Genomic DNA, 21,451 nt, shown 5'->3' on the forward strand with positions numbered 1-21,451 from the left:
AACAACTCCCCCTTGTGTTCCAAATTCAAGTCTGTGACTGTAGCGACTAAAGCACAGACTCCATTATGGTGCAACAGAATTGCTTTATTTAAGCACGCGTGAGCCTTTTATGTTTTACTGTTTACAGTTAGGATCAGACTATGCAGCCAAAAGGGATACTAAAATCACAAACCAGCATGCAAAAAAATAGCAGAGCAGGATGTTTCTTGCTCTTATCGAAAACATTTTCAAGCATTTCTTTGTAGCCTGTGTTTGAGCTGCTAATTAAAGCATTGTCACATAGGTATTTATGGCTGGCCATGATACTTAGTATGTGCTTTCTCATGCAGATGTTAAGGTCAAAAAGAGGTCACATCCCCAGTGACACCTTTATTTTTGCAGCCTGATCTACCTGTTTCTTGCTTTGGTGCTCCTCATTAGCCCGATTCTTAGGAACATGGGTATCCACATGACAGACTTTTGCAGGTAGCTTCTCTATCCAAGTGGCAATATCTTGCCATTCATAAGCAGCCCACATTGCTTTTCCCCTACACTGCCAATTGGCCTTTTTCCACCTTTCCAGCCAACCCCACAGAGCATTGGCTACCACCCATGAATCAGTGTAAAGATAGAGCTTTGGCCACTTGTCTCTTTCAGCAATGTCCAGGGCCAACTGGACGGCTTTGAGTCCAGCAAGTTGCCTCGATCCACCTTCTCCTTCAGTAGTTTGTGCAACCTGTCGTGTGGGGCTCCATACGGCTGCTTTCCATTTTCAATTCATCCCTACAATGCGACAGGAACAGTCAGTGAAAAGAGAGTATTGTGTTTCTTTTGCAGCAGTTGGTTGTACTGTGGAGCTTCCTCAGCATGGGTCACCTGTTCCTGCTCTTCATCACTCAGACCAAAATTTTGGGCCAATTTGTAGTTATTACCAATATTCCAGGGCAAATCTGGTTTCCAATACAGGCGTGCTGGGTGATAAGAGCAACCCATTTACTCCATATGGCGTGGTGGGTAGACGGGACCTTTTCTTTGAACATCCACCCCAGCACCAGTAGTCTGGGTGCCAGGAGGAGTTGTGATTCTGTGTCAATCACCTCTGAGGCAGCTTGTACTGCACGATAGGCTCCTAGGATTTCCTTCTCTGTGGGAGTGTAGTTGACTTTGGACTGTCTGTAACTTCAGCTCCAGGATCGAAGTAGTTGACCTCGAGTCTCCCCAGGCAACTTCTGCCAAAGGCTCCAGGACAGTCCACTGGTCCCATCTGAAGAGTAGAGCACATTCTTCACCTGTTGCCCTGTCCTGACTGGGCCAAGAGTTCCTGCATGAGCGATTTCCTGCTTGATGTGGGCAAAGGCTTGTTGCTGTTCAGGGCCTCAGTGGAAATCATTTTTCTTGTGGGTCACCAGGAAGAGAAGGCTCTCAATCTGGCTGTACTTGGGAATATGCATTCTCAAGAAACCTATAGCGCTTAGGAAAGCTTGTATTTCCTTCTTGCTGGTCAGTGGAGACATAACTGTGATCTTATTGGTGACCTCGTTGGGTATCTGACACCATCCATCTTGCCACTTCACTCCCAGGAACTGGATCTCTCAGACAGGCCCCTTGACACAGGGAGAACCACAGGTCAGCTTATGGGGTGTACTCTGTCTCCCTAGTTGGAGGATGTCAGGTTCTGATGTTGGGGCCTGTGACTCGCACTGGTGCCACACTATTCTTCCTCACCAACTCCATCAACTCCTCCCTAATCTCCTCTTTGAGGCTCTGTCTTGGTTTGAAAGACAGGTGTCTGCCAAGAAAGACAGGAGCCTCTTTTTAAAATGGAGAATGTAAACCCCCTCCCTCCAAATTATTATAATTTTGAAATTAAGGGGCTCTCAGGCAAAGATATGGGAATAGGAATAACAGTTCTTTACTAGGAAAATTAAAATAGAAATACAGTATTACAAAGAACAAACCCAAAAACACTGACAGAGTCAGAATACAACCTGACACCTTGTCAGTCAGGGTGTTGGTAGCAGTCCGATTAAATGGTGGCTGCAGTCCTCCTGGATGACAGATGTGGTTCAGTTGAAGCAGTGCTCCTGTAGAAGGGGGCAGTTTTCCTCCGAAGGTCCAGCGATGATGTGGAAAGGTCCGGTTTTCCTCTGGAATCCAGTGGAAAACAGGCTGCTTTGGTGTTCGAAATCTCAGTTTTTTTCTAGGTAGGAAAGGCTTGGCTCCTCCTCCTGGCTGGAGCATCTCTCAATGGGATGATGTAATTTTATCAGTCATGCAGTGGAACTCAATGGCCCATTAACAGTAGATATCTTCCTGGAGGAAGGATGGGTTGTGGTAAAGATAAGGATGACTGCCCCACTTGATTTTAACAGATGGCCCATTAGCAGAGAATATCTCCCACGGAGATAAGGATCACTGCCCCACCTGTTTTCAACAGATGGTGATAGAATACATACTTTTGGTCACATCCTGTATTGCAACCTAAGACAGGCTCTTAACCTCAGAAGAGACATGAACCTGCATTGGGCCACTGATCATATTCTCATAATACCTTAGTTTGCTGTCTACAGGGCCCACTGTCTCTCAGTTGTCCTTGGCATTAATCGTTGCAATGAAGGTGGTGTATTTCAATGGCCCTAGATTTGCTGGGGTCCACAACATTTGCCCTGTGCACCTGACCTTGTCAGGGTCATTACTGTGCTGTCTGTTCTGTCCAAAAAGCATCTCTAGTACTGACACTTCTCTCATGCGTTGGATCCCTTCCTCAATGGTCTTCCAGGGCATTCTGTGATGGTGTTCTTGCATTTTGTCTTTGTGAACAAACCTCTCTTACACTCTTTAAAAGCTGCTTCCAGAGAGGAAGAGGCCCTGGCTCCACCACAAATGACTGAGCAATATCCGCATCTGGGTCAAGGACGCCAAATTCCCTGCTTTGCCAGTATCCAGTTGCATCCCTGGACCCACAAATGATCTCATTTAGTTGTGGCTGAGCTTAAGGAGGAAGTAGAAAGACTAAGAAGTATTAGGGAAAGTGAAAGCGAGATTGGTGGAGTTCCTCCCTTCCATGCATGAGGGAAGCCCAATAAGAGTTAGAGGACTCCCATGCCTCCCACCATCAGGCAATAGGAGGACACCTGGTGGATGAAGGGGAGTAGAAATGGGTCTCTACTCAGGGAGGTAATAAAAATTCCTCCCAACCCCTATCCCCTACCCAGGTGCCACTCCAGAATAGGTATGAGGCCCTGGATCTAGAGGGTCAGCCAGATGACACATAAGAAAATTATCTGCCCAGTGAGCCTCCCAATTATGCTTCATCTGTCAGATGGATCGCCACCTCTAACATTAAAAAGAAAAGAAGGGTAATCATAGTGAGTGACTCCCTTCTGAGGGGAACAGAGGGCCCCATATGTCAACTGGACCCATCCCACAGGAAGGTCTCATGCCTCCCTGAGGCCTGGGTACGGGATATTACCGAGAGACTCCCTGGGCTGGTTTGGCCCTCTGATTATTTACCCACTGCTGATACTCCAGGCTGGCAGTGATGAGACTGAAAAGAGGAGTGTCAGGACAATTAAAAGGGACTTTAGGGCACTGGGTCAAGTGGTTGATAGGGCAGGAGCACAGGTAGTGTTCTGCTCAGTCACTTTGGTGGCAGAGAAAAACAATGAAAGGAATAGGAGAGCCCACGTTATCAACAAGTGGCTCAAGGGTTGGTGTCATCAGCAGAATTTTGGGTTCTTTGATCATGGGACAACTTTTCTGGCACCTGGCGGGCTGGAACTAGATGGGCTCCATCTCTCTGTTAAGGGCAGAAGGATTTCATCTCATGAACTGGAAGAACTCACTGAGAGGGCTTTAAACTAGGTTTGAAGTGGGAAGAGGATGCAGCTGGACTCTCTGGAAGCAGGCCCAAGGGTGAGCCTGAGTTAGGGGTGAAATCAATAGCCCAGATGAGGTGCATGTATACTAATGCATGCAGCATGGATGTGGTGGTTTGTATAAATTTCCTGAAATAGTTCCCTGTCAGGATCTGGGGGGCCTCCTTTGGACCCGACAAGGACCAGTCGGTGTCTGATTTTTAATATTGACACATTGTTACACCAATGAGAAAGTTTATGCACCTTTGTGAAACACACATGTAAAGACTAAAAACCCTGGGAATCATCGCTTTTTTGTTCCAGCTGTTCAGCAGGTAACTAGTCTGGCTGGGGCCAGGCCCCTGCGTGGCCTGCGGCCCTGGCTGGGCCCTGTCCAGGGCTGGGCAGGGTAGGGGAGGCCCTTTGGCCACTGAGATCCTGGCTGTTTTCTTCCCCCCGGTGTGGCAGAAATGCTGCCACTGCTATCACCCCCAGGAGCAGCTCCAGGCAGGGGCCAGGCCGGGCTCCCCTACCTTGCCTGCTGGGCAGGGGGAAGGGAAGACCATCAGCCTGCGGCTCAGCTGAACATATAGCCAACATTAAAACCTTGTCCTGTCACTGGCCCAGGCCGAGCCAGAAAATTCGTGGGACCCCAGGAGTGGCTCAGGGCTGAACCTGCCCTCTGTGACCCCTGTGGCCCGGGGTGGGGGGGAGAGGAGCTCAGCAGGGCTTCTCCCCCTGGAATGGAATGCAGTCAAGAAACACACCACCATTTCTGGCTGGGCCTGTGCTAAGATCCTAGTCCAGCCCAGCTCGGCTGCTGAAAATACTCTCTATCGTAAATAGCTTCTGGTAGCGGCCAGGAAGAGATCACATGACCATCTTCAGGCCCGAGCAGGATATTAACTCTTTCATTGCCCAGAATGAGACTGGCAGACACTTTGTTCTCTCTCCTGAGTGAAAGAAAAGGACAGTGATAGACATGCAGAGAAACAACATGAAGACACCAAGGTCAGTGAAGTAGAAATCAGGTCCCAGATGGAAGGGATTGATGGAGATGCCTCACTCTTGGTCTGAAATCCTCTTGTAAAGCTGTGGAGAAGATACTCTTGTTTCCCTAAAACTCATAGAAATGCATTATGGGGCGGATGAAATGTTCTAACTGTAGACATGAGCAGACGTATTTTTGCTCAAGTAAGCAGATGTTGAAGTGGTTGTGATCCCATAAAAAAATTGAATAGAGAAGAGAGATGAAGACCCCCTGTTGCCCCCCAGGGGAGGAGAAGACAAAAGACCTCTATTTTCAAAGATGAAGAGAGCTTTTATTTGAACTGTTATAATCCTTAAAGTGTGCCCCATAAGTTGACATGGTCCTCAATAACAGTTGTGGGAAGACTGTTAGTCGAGGACGGAATTTTTACACAGTGATCAGATTTCCATTCTCCCAGGTGGCAAATCACTGTGACATCAAGGCCATGAGAAAACTGTTTCTTGTGGAGAAAATCTTCATAGACTGAAGAGAAGTCTCCTCTCCCTATGTAAATTGGTGAAATACTATTTTTAGAGATGGTAAACTGACTGAATTGTTTCTGTATGTTGCCAGTGTGAAAGAAAAAGAAGTTGTGGGGGGAGGAGAAGTGTTCTGAAAGTTTTATTCTGACTCTTATTTTTTCCTACAGTTTCTGCTAATAAAGTTTTTCTTTGTACCCTTCAAAGTTTGAGCCTGTTTTGCCTTCCTCTTAATCCTATGTCACAGCAGGAAATGAGTAAATAGTTCTAGTGGGTGAACTGGTGATTTAGCCAGTGCTAGACCCGTGACATAAATTGTTTTGTTGGCCACGAAATCTCAAATTGGTGAATCAAAACCACTACACAAAATTGGTGTTTCTGCCCAATTGAACCGAAACTGCTACAATGGATAACAAACAAGAAGAGCTAGAAGCCATGGTACAACAGCAAGAAAGCTATGATTGTAGTCACCATCACGGAAATGTGGTGGGACAACTCACATAGCTGGAGCGCTGCACTGGATGGCTACAAGCTCTTCAGAAGAGACAGGAAAGGAAGAAGAGGTGGAGGGGTTGATTCGTGGAAAGGATTCTATATCTCACCCAAAGAGTAAGATTATAAAGTAGGTATGTTTATTCAAGGCTGGGCGCGTGTGGGATTTCTCCACAAAGACATACGTGCCTCCTGAAGAGCCCGACCCTCTATTTATTCTCTAAAATGTTACATATGCATCAAGTTTCCCAATACATCTATGCATATTCATTCTCTAGTCCCACCTAGCCCCGCTACATATTATAATTAGCTAAAAAGTCCTTTTGCACTTGCACAGTGCTCTCTGGTGGTCATACAGGATGAAGTAAATAGTCTTCCTCAGGGTTGAACTCCTCACCCTGTCTCCTTGCCCATGCTCCTTGGTTCCTTGGTCGCAGTCCAGATGGCAAGGCTGCTTTAGGCCACTCTAGGGTCTGAGGAGCCCCTCTTCCACAACTTTGCAAGTCTGGCATTCCTTCCTGTTGTTTTGGCCAGCAGTCTCTTTCCTTATCAGACATTGTCTCATTCTACCTTCGTAAACACAGCAACCCTCTCATCCTGTTTTCCAGGCACAGCAATTCTCTTATCCTTCTCTCGCAAGCACAGCAAAGGTTAAGCAACCTATATTGACCAAATAACTACTCTCAATTACTTAATCAATTACTTTCTAACCTCTAACTTCTAACCCTTAATAAATGACTTTTAACTTCTAACCCCCTGCTTCAGGGTGGCCCTTTATATTAGGGAGGCTTTTGATGCCATGGATATTGAAAGTAATGATGATGAAGTTGAATGCCTATGGGTAAGAATTAAGGGGAAGGCCAACAGGGCTGACATCCTACTGGGAGTGTGTTATTGTCCACCCAACCAGAAAGCAGAAGTGGACAACTTATTCTATAAGCAGCTGGACAGTGTTTCAGGATCACCAGTCCTTGTTCTTTTACGTGACTTTAACCTACCAGACATCTGCTGGGAACTTAATACAGCAGAAAATAGATGGTCAAAGAAGTTCATAGAGTACATGGAGGACAACTTTTGGCGCAGCTGATGATTGAGCCTACCAGGGGAGGGACTATGTTAGACTCATTGTCTGCAAATAGAGATGGGCTGGTGGGAGATGTGGTGGTTGGAAGCTGCTTGGTGCACAGTGATCATGAAATTATAGAGTTCTCGATATTTGGTGAAATGAGGAGGAACATCAGTAAGACTTTTACACTGGACTTCCAGAGGGCAGACTTTGGCCTATTTAGGAGAATTATTCAAAGAGTTCCTTGGGAAGCAGCCCTTAAAAACAAAGGAGTTCAGGAAAGGTGGGCATGCTTCAAAACAGAGATCTTGAGGACACAAGAACAGACTGTCCCTGTGTGCCGAAAGATGAATTGACAAAGCAAACGTCCAGCCTTGATGGGCAACGAGGTTTGGAAGGAACTTAGGAATGAAAAGAGAATGTATCATCTTTGGAAGGAGGGACAGGTCTCTCAGGAAGTATTTAAGGGGGTTGTGTTGGGGGTTGAATTGTTCTCTTTCTGTGGAATTTTTCCCATTGTTATGCTAAGTATTTGTGGCGACACCTTAGTAGCAATAGTTTTCTCTCGCAGGGGGGTGGGGGATAGAGGGAGACCAGAAAAGGAAAGGTGGGACAGGGGTCTGGGCGCTGGGTCTCGCTCTCTCGCTTGGCTCGTGGAGTGAGAGGAGGACAGCCCTTGCTCCGATCTAGCATCTTCCCTGCCATCCCAGCGCCGAGAGCCACGTTCCCTGCCGTCGAACACCGCTCTGCTGCTCTCCCACTTCATCCTACTACCTCCAGACACTTTGCCAAGCACCACGACCAACAGCGTGAGGGGAGAGTCGCTCCTCCATCCCTCTCACACCTGGGCCGCTGCTGCCATCACTCCAGCCCTCTTTGCGCGGGATCTGCCCTGCCCACAGCACCGGTAACTGAGGGCAGGGAGAGGGAGCCTGTGGCCAGAAAGGGACTGGAACTGAGCTATACTGTTCTGTTTCCTTGTCAATTTTTATAGCAGTTGTTGTTTCTGCTGTTTGCCTTGTTAGATATCAGTAAAGAACTGTTATTCCTATCCCCATATCTTCTGCCTGAAAGCCTCTGATTTGAAACTATAATAATTAGAAGACAGGGGGTTGCACTCTGCATCTCAGGAAAGGGGTTCTTGCCTTTCCTTAGCCAAATACCTGTCTTTCAAACCAAGACAGGTTGCTAGGGTATGTAGGAAAAACATTAGGGAGGCCAAATCTCAGTTCAAACAAAATTTGGCAATTTTACTAAAGGATAATAAAAAAGGTTTTTACAAATACATTAATGGCAAAAGGAAGGGTAAGACCAACCTTTGTTCTCTATCGGATGCGGGATGGAACTTAGTAACTTCAGATGAGAAGACCGAAGTGCTTAATGCCTTCTTTGCCTCAGTCTTTAGTGGGAAGATGGCATGTCCTCTAGACACCTGTCCTCCTGGGTTGGTAGATGGTGTCATTCTGCTCCCTCTGTTGTCCAGGAGGAGGCAGTCAGAGAACTGTTGAGCCGCTTGGCTATTCATAAATCTATAGGATCGACTGGGATCCAACCCAGGGTGATGAGGGAGCTGGCAGATGAGCTTCTGAAGCCACTCTCCATCATTTACCAACAGTCCTGACTCACTGGTGAGGTTCCAGATGACTGGAAGCTGGTCAATGTGATGTCCATCCTGAAGAAGGGTAGGAAGGAGGACCCAGGTAATGATAGGCCAGTTAGCCTGACCTCATTACCAGGTAAGGTTATGGAACAGTCTATAATGAGTGTCATCACACAGCACTTACGGGATGCCCAGGGTATTGAATCGTTAAAAACCAGTATAATCACAGACAAAGACCCTCTAACTAATTAAAGTTAGAAAGTGGTATGTTTATTCACCAGCAGGCAGCATGGGAGTCACATCCAAAAGGCATGACTGCCTGGAACAAGGTTTTTTACCATCTATTTATTCCCCAAGATCTTACATACAATACATATGCATAACCCCAGCACCTCCCATCCCCATCCCATATTAAAATGAGCCCATTAGTCCTTCACATGTGCTCAATTCTTCTCTTGAATTGGGTCGGTGGTCTCGAAATGGGTCAGTGGTCTCGAAGGATGAAGTCAGGAGAGTCTTCATCAGGTCTTGGTGACCCTCTGGCACTATCCAAGGCCTTGTGCTTCGTGATTAACGTTTCACTTATTTTATGTTCTTCTATACACAGGTTCATAATAGCAGATAATTATATCAATTAACTCTAGTTTAAGCATCTAGTAATTATAAACCTACCATTTGCCTACCTGTCATAATTTTGATTTGCCAATTTAAATATACTCATTTTCTGTTGTGAGACAGAACCAGGAGCAAAAGAGCAAGGCAGGTCTAAAACTTAAAAGGTATAAAAAACTTTATTAACTACACAAAGAAAGAGAAAGAAAAGTAAATTTAGAATAAGATCTTCAAACCACTCCTTCCTCCCCTCTCTTAACCTTCATAACAACAAGACAAATGTACATAAAACTACTTTAGTCAGTTCCCAACTTAAATAGTCTTTTTTTTTCAGTTCACTTCAGAGAGAGAAGTTTCCTCTTGTCAGGCCATCAGGACTTCTCCACAAGGAGGGAAAAAAACAGTTCTCTCCTGGCTTCACTTTCACGATTGGCACCCGCCCATGAAAAAAACCTTACAAATCGTGAAGCTCCTCCCATCTTCACAGCTTTCCCAAAGCTGTGCTTATGGGCCATGTCAAACTCATGGGATATTTACTTTTAAGAATGAGCTATTCCAAACAAAAATTATCTTCATCTCCCTTTCTTTCTGTTCATGCTTCATCTCCAGAGATCACCTTTTCTCCTCAGAGCAAAAGATTTTTAACACAGATGCTTTTGATTAACAATTTATCAAATGGAACATCTCCAACCCCCCATATCTTTCTCTACTGTTTATAGGAATATTCAGTGCAATATCAATTCATCCCTACAATCTTACAAAAGGATTTTCAGCCATCTTCACAGCATCTCCTCATTCTCTTTCTATCTATAGAAACTTAGCTCTTTATTTTTCCCTTCTCACTCCAGGGAGGATTGAAAAGTCTGCAAGTCTTATCTGAGCATTGAAAGAGTTAAGATTTCACACAGAAAAAGCAAGGCTGCAATGCTGGAGCTGTGCCAAGATCTCGGAACCCTCAGGCTGCACTGGAAAGGGGAAGGAGGGGGAGCGGCTGGAATCTCAGTAAGCCTCCCTGGGCTCAGCAGCAGCAGTCACTGCCATGGCTACTTCTCCTCCCTGCCAGGCCATGCCAGCTCCCCAGACAGGAGGCCCGGCCCTGCCCTTCTGCCAGGCCTGCAGTGGAGCCAGGCCAGGCTGGTGTTGCCCGCACTGCTGCCAAAAAAAAAACAAACAAAACAACTCTTTTCCGAATTACCTCCTTCAAAATTTGTGTTCAAGGAGCGAACTAACTTTCTCCAATTAGTTCCTCAGGCTGTCAATAACCAAACCATCCTTTAATTGGTCCCATCAACTCACAGAGGAAGTTCTCATAGAGACAACCTCTCTCTGAATCTGTCGGTCCCCAGGTAAGAATAGAACACTACCTAACTTACATCTTGGTCATGGAAACTACTTCTGCCCTTAGCAAAATTCTTAACTCTTTAAAACCATGATTCATTCCCCATTCCTTCTTCAGAGTTAATAAATTCGTTTACTAATATGTAGATTCTTCATCATCTATCAAAGCTGTGCATCAGGGCTCCTTCAAAACCGTCTTGATATTGCAGTTGCTGCATTAGTTGTAGCTATAGCGATGGTCACAAATTGTTACTGCACCTTGCAAGTTTCTGGCCATGATTTGATCTTTCAAATAATTGTACAGAGCATCTATTCCCCAATGTGTTTTCTCATGTTCCTTTTTCACTAATGACCATAAGATGTAAGAGGGGATCACAAGTCTGCCTTTTCCTCTGTCTGTAACAGCCCACCCCTCCTGGTTATAACTCCCTCTTTCTTCCTTAATGAGCTTCTTGTCCCTTTTACTGTACCTTGGCTTACCCTCAATAGAAATTTGCCCATCTGGAATTAAAGCTGCCTCAATTGTTTTAATAATTACCTCACCTTTAGCTGCTTCTTTTGCCTTTCTGTCCACCAGCTCATTTCCTTCTTCCAATTCATAGCTCACTTTTTGGTGTGCCTTGATGTGCATAATAGCTACCTTTTCAGGTAACTGAACTGCATCTAATAGTTTTAGTATTTCTTGTGCATGTTTAATATTCTTTCCTTGTGAGTTCAGCATCCTCTTTCTTTCCAAATAGCTCTGTGTACATGAACCACCCCAAATGCATACCTTGAGTCTGTATAAATGCTGATTTCTTTGCCTTTTTCCAGATCTAAGGCCTGGGTTAAGGTGATTATTTCAGCTTTTTGTGCAGAGGTGTTTGTTGGAAATGGTCCAGACTCTATTACCTCCCTGCTTGTGGTAACTGCATACACAGCATGTCTTTTTCCACTGATGATGTAGCTGCTCCCATCAGTGAACCAGATCTCAGTGTCTTCGAGAGGGGTGTCCTTCAGATCCTGGCGACTGGAGTAGGTGGCTTCAATGGTCTCCAGGCAGTCATGGATCACTGGTTCTCCCATACTTCTGCTGAGGAAAGAAGCTGGTTTCACAATGTTAGTTACCACAATTTCAACATCATCTTGTTCTACCAGTATGGCCCAGTACCTCAGAAATCTTTGTGGGGAAAGCCAATGTCCCCCTTTCGCCTCCAGGACTGCAGACACTGTGTGGGACACTAGCACGGTCATCTTCTGGCCTAGGGTGAATTTGCGTGCCTCTTGGATGTTCACTGCTACTGCAACAACAGCTCTGAGGCACCCTGGCCACCCCTTGGCTGTCGTGTCCAGCTGTTTGGAGAGGAAGGCGACTGCCCTCTGGTACGGGCCCAGGTCTTGTGCTAGTATTCCCAGAGCAATCCCCTGCTTTTCATGAGAAAACAGAAAGAATGGTTTACTCACACCTGGAAGTCCCAGGGCTGGAGCTGACATGAGGGCCTTCTTTAGTTGGTCAAAGGCTCATGTTGCTTCTTTCATCCATTGGAGATCTCTGCTTCCTTCAGTAATCAAGGCATATAGGGGTTTGACTAAGAGCCCATAACTGTAAATCCACAGTCTGCACCACCCTGTCATGCCCAAGAAGGTTCTCAGTTCTTTCACTGTCCGGGGTTTTGGGGTCTGGCATATTGTTTCCTTGCGATCTTGTCCCAAGGTTCTTTGTCCAGTATTAATCTCATAGCCCAAGTAGATAACTTTTTGTCTCACCATCTGGGCTTTCTTCTGTGATATTCAATACCCCTGTAGACTCAAAAAATTTAGGAGGCTTACCGTCCACTCCACACATGCCTCTTGAGTTTTGGTAGCTATCAGGAGGTCGTCCACATACTGTAACAGCTGTGCTTCTCCTGATGGAGCTTCCCAGGATTCTAGATCTTCTGCCAACTGTTCTCCAAATATGGTAGGGGAGTTCTTGAACCCCTGGGGTAGCACACACCATGTGAGCTGAGTTTTACGTCCAGTTTTGGGATTGTCCCATTCAAATGCAAAAATTTTCTGGCTGGCTTCATGGAGAGGGAGGCAAAAGAAAGCCTCCTTTAAATCTAAAAGGGTAAAGCAGGTTAGCTCGGATGTTAAACGAGTTAACAAGTTGTAGGGGTTGGCTACCACTGGGTATAAATCTTCAGTTATTTTATTAACAGCTCTTAAATCTTGTAATTACCTGTATGATCCATCGGACTTTTTCATGGGTAAAATAGGAGTATTAAAATCCGATTGACACTCTTTTAATAGTCCTATTTGCAAAAAGTTCTCAATCACTGGACTAATCACTTCTCTATCTTCTTTCTTTAACTAACTTTAACTGTTTTTGTTTTCTTTTTTTTTAATCCGAATTTGTACTGGTAGAGCATTCTTTGCTCTCCTTGGTATATTAGAAGCTCATTCCCCAGGGAACACCTGCTCTGTTATTTTCTTAATAATTTCTTCTTCATTTTCAACTTCAATTTCTTTGGTTATTAGCATTAAGCTTAACAGTTCCACATATTGCTGATCTTTTACTTCCAAACTAATTTCCCCATTCTTGAATATTATTTTTGCTTCTAATAGTTCCAATAGATCCCTACCCAAAAGTGCTGACGGATCATTGGGCATATATAAAAACCTGTGAATTCCCTATTGTTTCCCAAGTTTATATTTCAGTGGTCTACAAAAAAAAGCCCTTTTAGATTGGCCAGTTGCCTCCTTTGCCATGACATAATAATCTGATATTGGTATTAAGGCTTTATTTAACACTGAATATGTTGCCCCTGTGTCTATCAAAAACTTGGTTTCTTTTTTTTTTTTTTTTTTTTTTTTTTTTTTTTTAACATGAGCAACTACTGCCTCCATTTTCAATCTCTTCTTTGATCATCACCTTTTCTTGGTTCCAAACACTGGAGTTAAAATAGAAATTGCTTTAATTGGAGTGGGAGATGGAACATAGGCTGGAGTTTGGATAGAAATCTCAGGTGGTGGAATGAGAGCTGGAGCTGGAATAGAAATCTCAGGAGGTAGAATAGGAGCTGAAGTTGGAGTAACTGGAGTTGGCTTCTTTTCAGAAGTAGAAGGTAAAGCGGGAGTTGAGGTTAATAACCATCCCAAATTTGCTTCTCCCCTCACCCCCCTTTGCCTTCTAGGGGGTGGGTCAAACAAATTCTCCAATTCTTGCTCCAGCGGGTCAGCTGGATAAACCTTATCAGGGTGTGTGCAGCGTTGGTTTATGGAGCATGTACTACAACATTATTTTAGCTTAGCCTCGTTGTCTTTTTCTAAGACCAATACCAAGGGGTCAGAGGGAGTTCTGAGTCCACAATCTTTCTGTCACTCAGGGTGATTCAGGAGGAAAAAAAACATGTCAGCATGTAGGCTCTATGTCGCACCCACACAGGAGAGACAGACACCTCACACCAGGTTGAATGAACAGGAAAAGACAACTTTATTTACATGACGTCTATTTAAAGACATCTAACAACGATCATGGATTGGACAATGCTAAAGAAACCTCTCTGACTCCATTGGTTACTTCCAATGTCTATCCATTCTTTCTTCCTCTGAAGAGGAATGCAAAACAACCCTCTGTTTATCAGAAGAGTGCGTGAGAACAGTGCAAAGCAATGTTTAAACATCAGAAGGCAAAACTCAGAGGCAACATCAGCATAAGTCACTTGCTCCCACTTCTGCATCTCAAAAATAACATAAGATGTAGCAAAGTCTCATAATGTAAAGATCCAACTGAGGGCCACCTGGCACCCCCCTCAAGCTTATAAAGTGGCCACCACTTTGTACAAAACTTAACAAGGGTCTTTTTGTTCTCTGTACCATCATACCCCACTAGCTCCTTCCAGTGTGCCAAAATGCACCCCAAAGGACTAGTTTTAGGGATCTCTTTACTCTGATTAGTTCCCATCACTCTTCCTTAACAAAACTGGTACTCTGCTTTAATTCTTATTATCTCATCCTTTGCTTCTTGTCTCGCTTTTTACCCAGCGAGACAAGATCCTTACAGCCATTTCCTAGTCTTTTTCTTACAGCCCACAGCTCAGGTACTAAATGTAACTTTCCACTTATCAGCTCGATCAAGGAGCTGTTCTTTACATTTACTGTGCTGGTTAGCAGAAGAAAAATAGTAATAGCACCCAGGCACAAGGCCAACCTGTAGACGCACCAAAAACTGCAGGAAAATTCCCACAAGTGCAAGCTATTTCATTCACTCTTTCTTTACTCTCTAAATTTTCCACAGCTTGTTTCTCCCAATCCAAAGCCACAAGTCCTCCAGCAGACATCAGATATAAACTTTCTAAATATATTTTCTTATTTTACCTGTCTATCCACCAGTTTACTGAATTCACAAACTCCTATGAGTTGAGCCCAAACCACTGAGGTAAAGAAATTCCTTTTATTCGTCTAGTTAGATTGAATCCTTAGACCAAAGTTGCTCTTATTCTGATTTCAACAAACTACAAACACAGCCTCCATACTTAAAATCACAACTAAGCTCTTGTTAAGGACTTCTACTCCTCCTTGCCAAACTGGTCTTGTCTTTTGTCCTCAATTTATTTCAAGAGTATTCACGCCTCATTGCCTAGACACTAATAAACTCTTTCACTCAGCGTGTGCTACCTTTCTAACTTTTTGCACAAGTCAAAAGGCACTATTGCCTCAGAAATACAGTTATAGTGAATACTGTCTTCAGTAACCAGAACACACACACAGTCACAGCAGGGAGGGGGCTTTTAAAGTTTTCATGCACTCCACTCGCTTTGTTTTTCCCTGGCCATTTCAGTCGCCCAAGAACGGAATGGCGGGTCCAAACTCCCACTCACTTCGTGCTAATAGCACGTCTCAACAAGCTCTCTCTCAACCGCTCCCAGAGTCAGGACACATTCACACAGTTCAACAAGCATACACCGGGATTTTTCTTTTACAACTACCAAGCCCTCTACGACAGAGAAATGGCAAAATCTCCTGCCAGCAATTACAGACCGAGCCCTTTCTGCTCACTATAACAGGTTTAACAGGATTCTCTGCTGGCAACCAAATACAACTGATCAGATGCCAATCTGGCTTGCAAGTATACTACAGAGGCACAAGACTTACCAACGGCCTTTCCTGACCACGTGTACGCCTTACAGGTCACAATTTAAACTGTTTCAATGTTAAACATACCCTTTTGTCCGGAGTTTTGGTAGTCAGGAGTCCTTGTCTGTTACGGGATGAACAGTCCAGGCAGCGGAGCCCTCTCTTCCAGAAATATCCTGGGGACGCCCCGAGGGGTCCGCTACCAGGGCTGGTCTCACAGCCAAGCAGAGCCTTCTCCTGGCTGGCTCGTCAAATGAATCGTTAAAAACCGGTATAATCACCGACAAAGACCCTCTAACTAATTAAAGTTAGAAAGTGGTATGTTTATTCACCGGCAGGTGGCACGGGAGTCACCTCCGAAAGGCATGACCGCCCCAAACAAGATTCTTTGCCCTCTATTTATTCCCCAAGATCTTACATACAATACATATGTGTGGAAACACTCATTCACAGAGCTAGGGAATTACAGCTTGGAAATTCTTTTCAGGCCTGGATTTCTCCTGTCTCTCAGGTCCATTCCCAGGCTGACAAGCTGACTACAGCTTCAGTTAGGGAGGCAGTCTCCCAGAGTGATAACTTGGTGAAAAACAGAATGGAATTAATAATAAAGATTAACACCTGGTGTCTTTCCCGTGGGACATCCGGACATGCTGTCCCAGGGATGTTTTTCCCAATTGTCCAGTGAACTACTGTCCTGTCCTAGCTGCACGCAACACACTTTAAATACGGGTTGTCCATACAATAAAGTTGGACTTTTTTCCCCAGAAGAGGTCCGTGTGTGTTGCTGCCTTTTCTCTCTCTCTGCAGCGCAGTAACCACATCTGGAGGTGCCCACCGAGATCGTACCTGACGAACATCGCTCCCGGACCAGACCACCGCAGGGGATCGCGACCGTCTCCGGGAGCGGAGCTCGGGGAGCCGCCGGCCGGATCAGGGCGGCCCAGCACGAACCACGAAGCAGTGCGGGGCTCCGCGGAGCTGAGCTGCCAGGCAGGGGACAGTGAAGGCATCACGGAGTGCTGCGGAGCCGTGCGGCTCACAGCGCCCAGCACGCAGCACCGAGGAGTCGGCGGGCAGCACCGCGAGGAGACCGTGCGGACCCATCGGCGAACCGGAAATCCGGACGGCTGAGGTACTGTCTAGTTCCCCGTCCCCGGCTAAGCAATTAGTTGGGAAAGCAGTTAGATAATGGGGAACCGCTTAACTAATCAAGAGGAATCTGTCCTTTCCATTTGGAAAGGGGTCCTAGAGAATTTGGAAGCCCCGATTCCAGACAAAGATTTGATCGCCGTACTGGCATGGGCAAAAGAGCATGGTTTCTCCGAGGACCCCAAAGAAGCCTTTTCCCCAGAATCACGGAGGCAGCTAGAAGAGCGGTTATGGGGCGCCCTGCTAGTCACAGATACTTCAGTATCCCCTTTGCTAACCACTTGGGGACTCATTAATCGATTCATGATGGGGGACGGGGGGGAAATGGGGAACGAAATGTCCGAGGACCAGGAGATGGAAGATCCCCCCCCACACGTGCCCTGCCTGGAGGTTCTGCGGGCGGGTATTCCCCAAGAAAATCCCGCCCCCCGGCCAAACTACCCATCGCCCAGGGATTTCTCTCCGTCGGTGCATTCCTCCCCAAACGACTACATCCCGCCGAAATACCCCTCCCCCACACTTCTAGAGGGATTGGGCTCTGAAGGAGGGAGCGGGGCTGGCTGTTCGTTTCTGTCTGTCTCACAGCCTTCGACCCCCCCCTCCCCCCTTTTCGCAAGGCACGGGGTCCGGGCAGTCGGCGCTGAGCCAGCTATCCGACCGTCCCACGGCCCCCTCGCCGACTGGAGCAGCGTGTTTGTCATCCATTTCGATAGACCTGCTGAGCCAGATCACAGCCCTGGTCTCAGAACAAGTTATGCAGACTGTGCATGTAACACTGGAAAGATTCATGGCCACTCAGGTAGGCGCAGTGGTGGCAGCGCCCGGAATGCCACAGGGTGGTGCGGGCCCGGGGCCGGGGGCATCCGGGGATGGTGTCTTCCTGGCAGCTGCGCCTGTGGGTGGTGCGGCAGCGAACCCCCCCGGCGAGGCAGTGGGCCCCCCTGGCACTGGCCCCCCCTTCCCTCCTGGCATGCTGGGGAACAGAGGCGGCTCCCTTGTTGCCTACGGGCCGGTCTGCAGGGACGGAGCAGGTGACACCGGCTGCAGAGGTGGAGGGGGTGCTGCCCGCCCCCTCCTCGGTGATGTCGCAGCCTGGCCCGCCTCTGGAGGTGGAGCCATAGCAGCCCGCCCCAGTGATGGGCAGGGCTGTGACGTCTGACGTGCCGCCCCCGATGATGCACCCCGCCCACCCGGAAGTACAGGGTTCTCCCCCTGGTGCACCAGGACTGCTGCCAGAACTCTGTGCATTTCCGTCAACAAACCTACCCCCGCTGCATCTGTGCCTGCTGCACCATTCTCCATGGGACAGGGACCGCTCTCATCACTCCAGCCCAGCACCTGGAGTGGAGAGGCACAGAAGACCCTCCTCCGAAGGCGAGGACCTGCATCAGACAGTCGACGCTGTGCTGGTCCCTCAGCTTCCCCTCGGAGCAGCCTGTGGACTCTACCCCCGTGTTCAGTCACAGTCCGGCCCAAGAATCATCACAGCTTCTGGGAGGCGGTGAAAATCAAAGCATTGCAACAAGGAGACTGGGATTTACTAGAACGTTTGGGAATGCCAGAGGGTGTTCTCCGGGTGGAGGAAGGCGTTCAAGTAGATCCAGCTGAGATCAGCCCGGTCCCTGAGGGGACTGGGGGACCAGTTGGGGGGTTGAATTGTTCCCTTTTCTTTCTGTGGAATTTATCCCATTGTTATGCTAAGTAGTTGTGGCTACACCTTAAAACGACAGATAATGTTCTCTCGTAGGGGGGGTGGGTGGAGGGGGAGGGGGGGAACCGGAAAAGGAAAGGTGGGACAGGGGGGTCTGGGAGCGGGGGACTCTCTCTCGCTTGGCTCGTGGAGTGGGAGGACAGCCCGGGCTCCGATCTGGCATCTCCCCTGCCATCCCAGCACTGAGATCCACGCTCCCTGCCGTTGGACATAGCTCTGCTGCTCTCCCACCTCACCCTACAATCTCCGGACACTCTGCTGAGCACCACGACCGACACCGTGAGGGGGGAGTCACTTTCCCATCCCTCTCACCCCTGGGACGCTGCCGCCATCACCCAGCCCTCTTCGACTGCGCGGGACCTGCCCTGCCCCCACAGCACCGGTAACTGAGCGCAGGGAGACGGCCTGCGGCCAAAAGGGACTGGAGCGGAGCTAGACTGTTCTGTTCTGTTGTCAATTTTTATAGCTGTTGTTGTTTTTCTGCCTTGTTAGATATCAGTAAAGAACTGTTATCCTTATCCCCATATCTCCTGCCTGAAGGCCTCTGCTTTAAAACTAAAATAATTAAAAGGGAGGGGGTTGCATTCTGCATCTCAGGAAGGGGGCTCTTGCCTTTCCTTAGCAAATACCTGTCTTTCAAACCAAGACAGGACCTCAGGCCTTTCCTGTCTTCAAGGCTGTGCCTGGCTCAGGGCAGGCAGATAGGCATGACATCATAGCTTGGCATGTTGTCCAAGATTTACAGGACAAGGTAGCAAAATATGGGCTTGGTTCTGCACAAGTGATGCAAATTATTAGGTTGTTGAATACCAATTTACTACCACCCTATGATATTAAGCATCTGGCCCAGGTGCTGTTCCAGTCTGTCCAATTTAGACTGTTTGAGGACAACTGGAGACAGATGGCTGACAGGGCTGCTGCTGAGAATATGCAGCAACCCTGGCAAGATCCTAGATATGCTGTGGGGACAGATGCTTTGATGGGTCAACATCAATTTGCTAGCCCTGACATGCAAGCCACCTGGGACCCCCTGATTCTAGAACAATGCCAAAAAACAGGGCTTGCAGCCATGTTAAAAACTATGGAAGCTGCTGCCCCACAACAAAAATATGTGAAAATTACTCAGGGTCCCAGAGAACCTTTCCTACAATTTGTTGAGAAAATTGCAGCTGCCTTGAAAAAGCAGGTTGAGGATGATGCCCTAAGACAGTTGTTATGTAAACAGCTGGCTACGGACAATGCTAATGTTGATTGTTTAAAAATCATCCAGGCTATGCCAGGGGACCTCTCTTTGACTGAGATGATCCAGGCATGTGCTAAGGTGGAAACCATAGATCATGAGATCTTCACTTTAGCAGCTGCCATGTGACATCATCAAAACATGTCAGGAGGTGGTCAGAAAAAGCATGGGAAAAATAATAGCAACAATAAGCAGAAGCCACAGCAACAGAAGGCTAACATGCCTACTTTTCTGTGTGCTAAATGCAAAAAACCAGGACATTATGCCAATCAGTGCAAAACAAAGAAGCCTGTGCTGGACCAGGGAAATGGGCTGACCAGCACCCAGGGGTGTGGTGCTCAGACAGAAATGGCACCCCAGAACCCTGCAATGGCACAGGTTTCCTCAGTCAGCATGCAGCCTGCACCAGGGGCTCTGCCAGCATGGATGTACACACCGCAGCCACAGTTGTCCTAGACTCTGTCAGTGTGCACAAGATCCCTCTGGATGCCTTTGGTCCTCTGGGCCATGGGCTCAGTGCACTGCTTGTAGGCCGATCCAGTGCCACCATCCAGGGAATCTTCATCCACCCAGGGGTCATTGATGCTGACTTCACAGGACAAATCTGTGCCATGGTTTCTACTCCATGTCCTCCTGTCACTATCCTGGCAGGAACCCATATCTCCCAACTTGTGCCTTTTCTCTCATATGTTCCCAGGGCTGATCATTGAGACCGGAAAGATGGCGGTTTCAGCTCCACAGGACCACCACAAGTCTTTTGGACAATGAACATCTCCGATCAGCGCCCACAGATGGTGTGCACTTTGTCGGTGCCAGCTGCCAACCCACCCCAGATCCAGCTCAGAGGTTTGCTCGATCCCAGGGCAGATGTCACTGTGATTTCCTATTTTGCCTGGCCTCCCACATGGCCGATGGCCCCTCTTGGCCAGGCCATTGAAGGTGTGGGAGGCACAGCACAGACTTTTGTGAGTCAGTGGCCTGTGCTGATCAGGAATTTGGAGGGGCAGACAGCTACCATCCGGCCCTACATAACCTCAGCTCCGATCAACCTCTGGGGACAGGATGTTTTGGCTGCCTGGGGAGTGCACATTCAGTCAAATTTGTAAATGGGACCACTGAAATGAAGGGCAGGAATTATCCTACAATGCCTCTCTGGTGGTTGACTAATACCCCAGTTTGGCAAGCACAGTGGTCCCTGCCAAAAACAAAATTATTAGCCCTTCGCCAATTAGTCCAAGAGCAATTAGAACAGGGACACCTCGAACTTACCAGCAGTCCCTGGAACAGCCTTGTCTTTGTGATAGAAAAAAAGTCAGGAAAATGGAGATTGTTACAAGATCTCCGAAAGATAAATGCTGTCATGGAGAGCATGGGGGCATTGCAGCCTGGGATGCCATCGCCCACCATGCTCCCAGCTGGATGGGACATTCTGGTCGTTGATTTGAAAGACTGTTTTTTTACTATCCCCTTGTGCCCTGACGACAGACCAAAGTTTGCTTTTACAGTACCAACAGTGAATAATTCAGAGCCTGGACAGAGATATCAATGGAGGGTTTTGCCTCAAGGTTGTCGAAACAGCCCAACCATTTGTCAGTGGTACTGATGCCTTGAGGAGCTGGAACAGAGGCTACACACAGAGTTTAGTGGAACAAAATGGGTATTTATTGTGAGGCCCATGAAAGGCCTACAAAAGCCACACCCCAGCAATACAAGTGCCACAGTTGTGACCCCTGCCCAGATGGCTCCAAGATGGAAGAAAAGGAGTGCTTGGCCACGAGTTCTCACACCTTTATAGGTTTCA

At 47.2% G+C, this 21,451-nt stretch overlaps 1 protein-coding gene across 1 annotated transcript; it reads left to right on the forward strand.

Annotated features, from left to right (window-relative positions):
- The first annotated feature begins 19,049 nt into the window (after positions 1-19,049).
- On the forward strand, positions 19,050-19,892 carry LOC148220233 (endogenous retrovirus group K member 5 Gag polyprotein-like). Its single transcript, XM_088155632.1, has one exon. The coding sequence runs from the start codon at positions 19,195-19,197 to the stop codon at positions 19,777-19,779; it is 585 nt and encodes a 194-aa protein (XP_088011758.1). The 5' UTR covers positions 19,050-19,194; the 3' UTR covers positions 19,780-19,892.
- Positions 19,893-21,451: the final 1,559 nt, after the last annotated feature.

This window comes from Sturnus vulgaris, chromosome W, assembly GCF_052056855.1.
Source record: "Sturnus vulgaris isolate bStuVul1 chromosome W, bStuVul1.hap1, whole genome shotgun sequence".
Classification (NCBI taxonomy): domain Eukaryota; kingdom Metazoa; phylum Chordata; class Aves; order Passeriformes; family Sturnidae; genus Sturnus; species Sturnus vulgaris.